At 38.3% G+C, this 10,729-nt stretch overlaps 1 protein-coding gene across 1 annotated transcript; it reads right to left on the reverse strand.

Annotated features, from left to right (window-relative positions):
- Window positions 1-3,070: 3,070 nt before the first annotated feature.
- Window positions 3,071-8,775, reverse strand: LOC122069162 (protein NRT1/ PTR FAMILY 4.5-like). Its single transcript, XM_042633111.1, has 5 exons — window positions 8,622-8,775; window positions 8,325-8,542; window positions 4,727-5,167; window positions 4,049-4,179; window positions 3,071-3,960 (listed from the first exon to the last, which is right to left on the reverse strand). The coding sequence occupies exons 1-5, from the start codon at window positions 8,746-8,748 to the stop codon at window positions 3,108-3,110; spliced, it is 1,770 nt and encodes a 589-aa protein (XP_042489045.1). The 5' UTR covers window positions 8,749-8,775; the 3' UTR covers window positions 3,071-3,107.
- Between the last annotated feature and the right edge of the window lie 1,954 nt (window positions 8,776-10,729).

The raw sequence follows: 10,729 nt of genomic DNA on the forward strand, positions 1-10,729 counted from the left end.
AGAAGGAGGAGGAGGAGAAGAAGAAGAAGAAGGAGAAGAAGAAGGAGAAGAAGAAGAAGGGCTGCAACTAGGCTGTTGTCCTAGCTGCTGCCAGGGAGTTGCAGCCAAGCCCATGGAGTTGCTGCTGCCCTCCTCACCTACTACCAGAGATGAATCCTAAGCTGCCCAGGTTGCTGCCATTGCTAGATGGAGCGTGTGAGCTAGATAACTGCACCTGGATACTCCCTACTGCACGTGCAATCCCTGAGAACTGAAAGAAGGTAAATTCCCTTGATGTATACTGTGAATTTAGTAGGAGTAGAATTTGGCCAGAGGGTTAGGGTTAGTGTAGGGTTTAGTTGGAAGTATGGAATTAGCTGTGGAAACTCGGTTCAACTCCCTACAACTGAATCCCTAATTTTGGGAGCCAAACTAAGACCCAATTGGCTGTACAACTGTCCCTGTAACCCTAAAACATAGGGATTTTTCCAATTGGGAAAAATTGGTTGAAATTAGAGGTGGGATAAAGTCCCACATGTCCTCAATTCTGTCTGGGAATGGGCAGAAAAATTAATTGGATGATCCGGGTAGGAAAATTGTGAAATTGGGACCTAATTGACCCCAATTGACCCTATGCCCAGTCAAAGAACCCAAGTTGGAGTTGGGCAAGATTTCTATAAATTTTAATTAAACCAATTAAACTTTTATGGGTGGTGACTTGAGTGTGATAGGTTTGCTCAATTAGACAGGAATTCCAGTTGATTCCCAAGAAACCTTGCTGGAAACAATTGACTTGTATTAGGGCTTGGGTGAATTGGACTACAATTGACCAAGTTGGTACCCCACCCATGTTTGACATCATGAAAGGACAACATAGGAAGAAATTAGAAGCTTGGAACCCAAGGAATCTACCTGGCAGATTCTATCCAAAAAAGGGCAGATAGATCATGTTCGGCAAGCTGGTCCGGTTATCCAGTAAGTCCAGGCTATAACTGCCAGAAGGGGTTCAGAAACTTTTCTGGATTTCCCCTGTGATGTGTGGTTCATGCTACCTCGGAATGTGTGTCGAGCAGTAAATAGATTTGTCCCAAGAAAAGGGGAAATACCTTGAGTAGGAAAGAATGAAGTATGAGGGCATCTGTGTGGAACCTTGTTCAGTTGGTCAGAAGGTTATAGAAACTATAGACCACCTCAACATGTATCAGAAAACCAATTTACAGTATCTTTGTCCTTTTAGGTAAGTAAAGGGCTCATAGTTATGTGGGTCAGGTTAGAAACCTATACATATGTTGGGAAGATGAATTGGGCAATTAGGTCAGTCAGTTGAGAAAGATACTGATCTAGGATCAGTACCGCTGCCCGACAGCTGGGTTGGATTCTAGTGAAGGAATTCAATAGGGTTTTGGATATGGGTCTATCCTTAGATAGTAAATAGTAGAACTAAATTTAAATATTAAATTCTTAAAATTAGGAACCCAAGATACTCGACGAGGATACTCGATGACGGGAATTCAACGAAAGAACATCAGATTTAGGTTTCAAGGTGAGTGGGTGTCAGTCATATTTTGCAGAGTTTTTCTATACTTTTAATTCTGCATTCTCATATGTAGTTGTTGAGAATTCTTGTTTTAGGATGTATTTGTATAAATTATATATATTGCACATGTGGCATGGTTTTATCGAGGTTGATGTGACAGTGGTTTTGTGGATGCATAGTTATATAGTTGAGTGGTAATGGTTGTAACATTGATAGTCTATGACACGGTTTTGCTGATGGAGGATTTCGGTACCATGGGCCCAGAGGTCAATATTACAGTTATGGCCACATATGTATGATTGGATGACATGGATTGCTATGGATGCATGTATATTACATATGGTTTAGATCACATCCTACTGCTATAACCCCTTTCCAATAAGGGGTAAGGTATTGGCTAATCCCACTTGGTGGTATGTCATGGAGGACTACTACGCCAAGATACCACGTACTGTATCCTGAGAAGGCATAGCATGGTACGACGTACTTTACGCATGGCTGTCGGACAGCATGGGAGACCGATGACGATGTGGGATTCTGGGACCATGGTTGTCAGGGGTTACTATTTAGGGGTTCGCTGGGGATTGAGGTTCTTTCCGGGATTGGCTAACTCCTGCTTGTAACTAGCTTATATCCTCGGAGCCCAACACACTGGGAAAGGGGATACCCTCTACATTGCTTGTAGCACTTATACCCGCATATTGAGACCTAGTAATTAAAATAGATTTAAGATAAATAAATGGATCATGTGGTTTTGCATGTGTGGCATCCTATTATGGTTATTCTTGTGGGCATGTGATTAACATGATGATTGGATATGTGTGCTTGCCTGCTCACCCCTTATTGGGCTTGTAAAGCACACCCCACAAGGATTTATGTTTTTAAATGGTGGAACCAGAGCTGAGATGGACAGATCATGATCAGTGATGATTGTGAGGTCGTGTCTGCGAGACACATCAAAGAAGAAAGAGATTTTCTCTATGTTATTCTATTTACTATAAAAATGTTTGTAAAATTCATTTACTTATGTAACATGTGGGAATAAATTTTTGAGGCAAGGTGTGACAGAGGTTGTCTGCGAAATAGCCCCCATGTGTCTCCGAGTGGGATGCAATGGCGTGGGCCTTGCAGACGTGCCCGAGGGTGGATAACTCTGGCCATTACCCTCACAACGGATCCAATCCCTCATCTAGTGAGATCTCTCTGGTTCTTCAATTTGACAGTTTCATTTCCAACAAATTCAGTAGGTCCTGCAAGTTGAACTCCTTTACTAGCATTGCCCCTCATCCGAAGTGGTGTATGTGGATCAACTGAGTCCCTCCATTGCTATAAAGAATTGTCGCGGGTTCTAGCTAGGTGATTCCTCCCGATCTTTGTAAGAATCATTTTGGAAAAGAGGCCAGCTGATTTTCTTGTGGAGGTTTCTCCTTGTTTTTAATTCTTTTTTTTCCTCCCTTATTCTTTCCCCCAATTTGGGGGGAGGATTTTTTTAGCTTAATTAATTATATTTTCATTCACCAAAAAAAAAAAAGGCCAAAACAGATGCCGATGCTATACACGCTATGAAATTGATTCTTAATATTTTCAAATCTCAAATGTTCAAATCAACATTAGTTTTCCTATGGACATATTTGGTAGCCCAAAACAGATAGTTGAAGAACCCCACAAGGCCAAGGATAGCTAGCAACCAATAGAAACGATCAAGATGATTGTGATTCAAATTGTTTCCTCCTAGCCACCCTTGTTCTCCTATACCACTTCCACTTCCATGCTTGGTGTACTTGTTGACAAGTTCCACAAGAGTAGAGCCCAACACGGATGCTAACCCAAGGATACACCAGAAGATAGCAGTTCCAAATGACTTCATCCCCCTCGACGCTTCGCTATTGAAGAACTCTAGTAACCCAACGTAGGTAAACACATCTATGATAACAATGGCAAAAAATTGCAGCCCAAGCCACAACACAGACATGGGCACATGAGCCCCTCCTGATGAGTTAATAAATAGCAGTCCATGCTCCTCTGCAATGCATTTCCTTTTCTTCTCTATCAAAGCAGCAGTAGTACCAGCTAAAGATACTATTATGAAGCCAATGCCAATCCGTTGCAAGTGTGTGATGCCAGTTCTATGTCCCGTGATCTTGCTTGCAACTGGCACAAATATCCGATCATACAAGACTAGGATCATTGTTTGGAAAAATACTGGGATAGTCACAAGAGACACAGGAGAGACATTGATCTTCCCTAGCTTAGTGTTCATTGTGCCTCCTTGTTGAATGGTAAATGTCAAGAGTTGTGGTACTGGAATGTAAGCAAGCAAAGCACTTAGGAATATTGGAAGCATTCGGAGAACGATTTTAGTTTCCTCTACTTGGGTCACACTGCAAAGAGAACAATTCCCTGTCGCCCCTCCATTTATAATTATTGAAGCTTTGTCCAAGAATCTGCAAATTATAACAAGTTTGAATTTGCTCTCTTAAAATGTGCAATTTGCAATTCTTTGGCTACATTGAATGGGGTTTGTAGACTTACCTTAGACTCTTTGTGTGTGGGAGTATCTCCCCTATCATCATCTCTTCATCAGGAGGACCTTGGTATAATAATTCAGCTTCAATATTTTTTGGTAAGGGAAGATTTCTTTTCTTAAATGCAGCCACAAAAACCTGAATACATATAAAAGAAAATTAACTATATATATTATAGAAACGCAACCCTAAAAGCGATGCATAAGGTAATGGAAAAATAAGAACAAACAATGCATACAGATTTACGAGAATCGGTAAGATTGCCTACGTCCTTAGTGAGATGAGAATCTACTTCACTATCAATAGAGAATAGGGTTACAGCCCTTGTCCTCAACACTTATCAGAATTACTTACAAAGAAAGTAACTCTCACTACAAATATATAGCGAAAAACTCTAATATCAGAAAGTATAAAACTGCCCTCAAATAAAAAATTCAAGTGGGAGACTACGCTCCCCTACACCCTAACTATGCAGGGGACCTCCTCCCCCCTTGCCATCCCCACGGCCAGTTTATTGGCAAGCGGGACAACCGTTTTGTCGGGGGGCCTGCACCACTACTCCTTGGATTAAACTGTGATTGAATACAAGACATCATACACCAACATATATAGCAATCAATCTCAATGTGCTTAGTGCAAGCATGAGTAGGTGAATCTAGAAGATGTACCAGAAGATATTCCTTACCTGCAACATCCGAGTAAGAGGGCTGCCTCTCGGGATTTGATGTCGATAGAATTTAAAACCAAGTGCAAGTACTATGAGTCCTAGTAACATGACACCTGAAGTTAGAGCAAGGCCTTCAACCCATCCTTTGCTAGATTCAATCCACACTATCAGGATTAGACCCATCACCGATCCTCCCGAAATGCAAACATTCAACCAGTTGAAATAGCTAGACTTGTGTCGCGACTTGCTGATAACATCGTCATCAAACTGATCTGCACCAAATGGTGGGAGGTTGGCTCTTAAACATCCTTCCCCTAAGGCTATGATGTATAAAGCTATGTAGAGAACAGCAGCTTTGGAGCCATGGATTTGTTTGCAGTTGTTTTGTTGCCCAGAAGTGTCACATGCTGGTGGCCTAAGTGATGGGAAATATGCTTGAATTGTAAGCATCACAAAACCCTACAAGATTAAGAAAAATATAATTAAGTGTGCTGGGGTAAGGGTCATCTCGATCCGATTTATCCTTGGCTCCCAAGTAGAGATATTAACAAAAAAGAAATTCAAAGTAAACAACTAGATATGTTCTTATAATTATTTTGGTTCTACAGTATATCTCCTATCCAATAGATACTTCAGTTATGGAAAAAGGCTAGGCATGCTAGCAATGTTCCCGGCACTCTCTGCTTCTCTCCTAACCACCCCCCCCTTCCCTTGGAAAACTTTTCCTCCACTATTGGTTGAGCGGCTAGCTCCGAAAAAGCTAGTGGCATGTCTAATCCTCCATTTAGTAAAAGAATACATGTTTGCCAAAAAAAAAGAATTCATAATAACATCTCTTTTCAAAGGAAATTATAAATAAATATAAATTAAATATAAATCAATAAATAATTATCTATTATTGTTAAACTATATTCATAAGCTGAATTTGTATCTGAATAAATCTAAATTGGCATTTGACATCCGATCTTATAGTAATAAGATCTGGGTTTTGTTATTTATTTAGAGGATTTTAAAGGAACGACAAGGTTTTATGTTTAAAGTTATTCACTTCCAGGTCATCGAAGATCAACATTAATAAACCAATTTAGTTCTATGTAAAAAATCAAAATAATTATTTTAAGTGTTCTGATACAAGGGCTAAGTTATCTAGATAGGAAGTCCTGACAACAAACTTGTCAAGATGGCTGAAATTTCTGCCATGTGATAAATTGCATGGGATACAAATGTTGTGGATAGTAGACCTTGATCAAGGTCCCCAACTAAGGACCTGAGTTTCAACTTAAAAAGAATCATCCAAGTGAAAATCTAGGGACTACAATAGGATGCATGTGCATGCACGAACTGATAAATATACAATGATGCCAACTGGCTAATCCAATTCGATTAGACCTATTTATCCAACAATCACAACTGCCACTTCATCTTGCCACATAGCTAAAAATTGGTGAACCCACCTTAATAAAATTTTCAATTCAATCCCATCGATCTATCCTAAACAACTTTTGATGGGAAACAACTTTTTCCCCAATAAATAAATAGAGGATATATAAATTGCATTAGATTAGTCCTAAAGTAATCTTCCCTGTAATGATTAATTTGAAAGCAATTATCTTCATATACACCGATATGGTTGAGGTGATGGTGGTGGTGGGGGCATGGTGATGGTGTGAGCAATAGGAGAAAGGTGGTATTTTATTTTGAACAAGAAATTACTGCTTTGTCCATCAAATTAAATATATGCTCATTAGAGCAATAGTGATATTAGTGATATCAATATAAATTGAAACAATTCTTCAGCTATTTCAGAATTTCTAGTCCATTTGATTTATATTTCACTGAAAGAAGGTGCAAAAGTAAACCAAACAATTAAAAAAAAAAAAAATCTCATGAGATAAAATTAAAATTGAAATAAAAATCACAACAAATCAGGCCAATACATCCTTTGCAAAAAGAGAAGACTTCTTGGATTCTAAGAAGCCATCTTCTCAAAAAAGAGAAGTTCAAAGAGCAGGTATCCAACGAGGATTAAGAATTTGGAATGTTTTTTCTTGTCTGGGGGGGGGGGACAAATATGCTATAATGGGACCCAATTGGTAAATTCTAGCTCTATGGTAAAATGGCTGATCAATAGACCCCCAGCTGGTGTTATCATAATCCTTCCATTGGTTTTGGCAGTGATCAGTAAGTCAGAGGGCCTTTACGTTAATTCACATGGAGATTGTGGGTTCGTGTTGAGTCATTACTCTTAACTTCTTAATTAAACCGAAATTAAAGAGTTCACAAACTCTCACAATAATATAAATCCTTCTTGGGTACATAATTGGAGTTCAAATTATTTTACTTTCTTGTGGTCAGATCAGCTCCATTTCAATATTCCATTTGGTTTATTGTTTGGAAACTCACTAATTGTTGGGAATTTAGTTTCACATCAGGTAGTAATTAACCTATATCTCCTTTCACACCTGGGAGTCTCTTCACCCAATAGTTCAAACTTTTGAAATTGAAACTTTACATGTTATCAAAGTGGGTTTTTTTTACCCTATCTGTGTGTTTGCAGTACTAGTTGTCATACATGAGTGTTGGAAGCAGGATTTAAATTTCGAGAATCGGATCAGGAATTGGATCAGTAATAGATTCTGCTGAGATCAATCCGGATTGATATGTATTGGCCTGGATCGATTTATTTTGACATTACTTCTCATGAAAAATGGATTTTTTTTTTTTAATAGCCTTGATCCAATATCGATACTTAATCCATGATCGATCAAATATCTACTGATATGATTTGGCTAACCTAATATTGGTACCTAGAACCATGATTGAAAGCTTAATTCCACGTTGACATAATATTAGCCAACAACTACATCAGTTCAAACTATAAGGGATAGAAACTTTAACACTATCTTTTTTTATAACAGTTTTCTTTCGCTAGTGAATGAACAATGAAACGATCCAGATGTATCCCCTTTTTCTCCTCTCCTCTCTTCCCCAGATTATCTGTGGTCACCACGGTGAATGAGAAACAATTCACCTTTATCCTTGGGAAAACTTGGTCTTCTTTCCTTTTATGTCTAAAGATATTCAAGCAAAAACAGGAACCAGTAAACAGAGAGCAAAATGGTCTTGTAAGGAATGTGTTTTTTTCAAATCTTACCGGAAGTGACCTCATTAGGCCCTATCATATGATATGATGACGGTAGACCAAGCAAGTGGTGAGGCAGAGTCTGCCCAATACGGAAGAGAGAAAGTAAGTATTGAGGCTCAATGGGGGGGTTAAAAGGTCACTATTTGGTCTCCAGATTAATTATTCTCTGTCGTGGCTCTATAATAATGACCAATAAAGCCAGTCAATAACGTTACAAGAAAGCTGTTTCAAGGTTGTACTGTTATTTACCTAAGGTCTAATGGAGTAAGAAGTGCTACACCCTCTCCCCCCACCCCCCACCCCCCACCCCAAAAAAAAAAAAAAATTAAGAAGTGAGATTAATCTCAACAATGAGACCAAGTCGAAGAAGAAACCTTTAACCAAGATCGATTTGAAACCAACTCTTTTTTATTTTATTTTTTCAGGGAGAGAGAGAGAGAGAGAAAGAGAGAGAGAGAGAGAGAGACTTACAAGGAAAACTAGAGGAGCAAAAAGAAGTAGAGTTTTGAATCTAGTGATGTAAGAGTCAGAGATGAAGGCACCAAGCAAAGCGAATGCACAGGTAGCACCAAAGAAGTTAGTAACAGTGGTTGAGGCATTGGCAACATCCATATACATTGTACCTCGAAGATACATCACCAAGTTTAGCAAGGTTGGTGCATAGGACATGTTCGCCATCACCACCATAACTGCAATAACATCAACAACAACAACTCATCATCATCTCACATAATCTCACATAAATTAAGGGTCTGAGGTTTCACTTACAGCAGATGAACAAGGCAGCTTTGGCACCACCATGCCTCTCTTTGTTGATGGGTTTGCCCTTCCAATTCATGAAAACCTGAGAAGCCATATTGTTGGTGTTGGAAGATAGATAGATACTCTCTACCATAAGGCATATGCCTCAAACTCTTCAATCTCCTCTCTTTATATAATGAGAAGACAAGACATATATGCACTTACTAATAGTTTATGCAATAATGGGGAGCGTTGAACATGTGGGTTTTTATTCTCTCTCTCTCTCTCTCTGTATATATATATATATATTAATTATTATTTTAATGACTTAATCGAGGTGACCACTCTAGTGGATCTGAAACTCACTTTCAACTCCATCATCCACAGCTTTGAGTTAGTTCCTAGTTTTGAATTTTATAACAAAAGATCTGGATTTTGGACCTCATCAACCCGAGTGACATGTACTCAGTTTTTTTTTTTTGCTAACGACGGAGAAGGCTTGATTATTCCTGTGGATTCATACTGATCACACCACAATCCCATGAACCAGATCATATCAGGGTTGAATGCAAATCATTCAACTTTTACTGAAAACAATGAAGAGTACTGAACACCCCGTGTGAATGGTCCCAATATGATAAAATGAGTCAAACTCAAAATCACACACTTCCTGAGACATGATGGGCCCTTGGGGTTTGATACATACCCAGTTGGTCGATCACTATTTTCAATTGAAAATTATAGCCTATTCTTTGGTCTTAGGATTGATTTATATATTTAAATCTTTGTTTAAGTTTAATTTTTTTACTTTATTTTTATTTATTTCTTGACAACCAAACTAAGCCTCAGTTCAAATGGATAACGCTTGCACCACGAATTACCCGACCGCTGCCCGAACCGTCGGTAAACCTCTGAAGATTATATGAGAGAGAAAGACTATACATAGTGGTAGTGGGACGATATTTCTTTTCTTAAATGGAAACTAAAGTGGGAGTGGAGATTGCAGCTTCTTTTAGTGGGGGTTTTTGACCACACACACTCACACAAGTATGTACTCTACTCAAGGAAGTGTACAATAGTTCCACGCCACTTCATGTGCTTTTTTCTATGTAAAGTGACATTTATATTACTTTATTGAAAGTGAAAGAAAGCTCTGATAAAATGGGAATGGACCAGATGCTAATTAATGTTCAAAGAATCTTCTGGAGATATATGAGTCTCTATCAACCTCGTATATAGATAATTTCCACCAACTACTAGTTATTGGGTCCTACTAAAGCGAACTAAAAGTGGAAGAATCTCAATGACGTACAAGAACCACTTGTTATTGACTTCATATAAGAATTTTTGTTTTAATTAATTCTAAAAGTAGAAAATATTTTATTAAATTTTTTTTTAAATAAATAATTTATATGTATTATAGAAGAGAAAATGTATAGAAAAAGGCAGCCTCAATCTCCATCTTTGGACTGATCGAAAGAGAGGAAGAGAAGCCCCAAAAGAACAAAACAAGACAACCCCTGCATTACAAGAGAAACCAAGGAGAAACAAATAAACAAATTACAATCTGTAGTAAATCTTGAAAACTGAATCCTACATCACTAGATTCTTTAACACATCATGAAAATCATGAGGCTAAATAATAGTCTCCACCTGATATGTAGCCACAGATACCAGGTAATCAGTAGGTTTATTAACCTCCCTCCATACATGCTTGAACTCCTTTCTGGACTGGGTATTAGAGATGTGTAAAATCTTGCTTTTGATAGCTCTAGTTTCCCATGGCCCCTCAAATTCTCCATTTAGAATATCTATAGTCAATTTGGAATCTGACCGAATTGAGATCTCCATCATGTTGATATCTATGCATAAAGTAATTCCTCTAAGAATAGCAAAAAGTTTCAACCATAAAATACTAGTTTTCTCCCCAAGACCAGTAAAAGCCATAATAGGAACCCCCTTCCTATCCCTAATTATGCCTCCATAAAAAGCTCGGAGTTGTGAGAGGGACTCATCACAATGTAAAACAACCATATTATTTGGAGGCATAAACCATGAGCAAACTTTTGGGATCATAATCTTCCAACTCACATGAAATCCCCAATTAGAATGATAACTTGATTTCTAGGATTACA

This window comes from Macadamia integrifolia, unplaced genomic scaffold (genome assembly GCF_013358625.1).
Source record: "Macadamia integrifolia cultivar HAES 741 unplaced genomic scaffold, SCU_Mint_v3 scaffold540, whole genome shotgun sequence".
Lineage (NCBI taxonomy): Eukaryota > Viridiplantae > Streptophyta > Magnoliopsida > Proteales > Proteaceae > Macadamia > Macadamia integrifolia.

Excerpts from the sequence above, each read along its gene's own strand:
- LOC122069162 (XM_042633111.1), bottom strand. The coding sequence starts at position 8,748 with ATGGTAGAGAGTATCTATCTATCTTCCAACACCAACAATATGGCTTCT. Across the intron at positions 5,168-8,324 it reads TTGCTCCTCTAGTTTTCCTT|GGTTTTGTGATGCTTACAAT; the intron begins GTAAGTCTCTCT and ends TTAATCTTGTAG. Across the intron at positions 3,961-4,048 it reads CCACACACAAAGAGTCTAAG|ATTCTTGGACAAAGCTTCAA; the intron begins GTAAGTCTACAA and ends TATAATTTGCAG.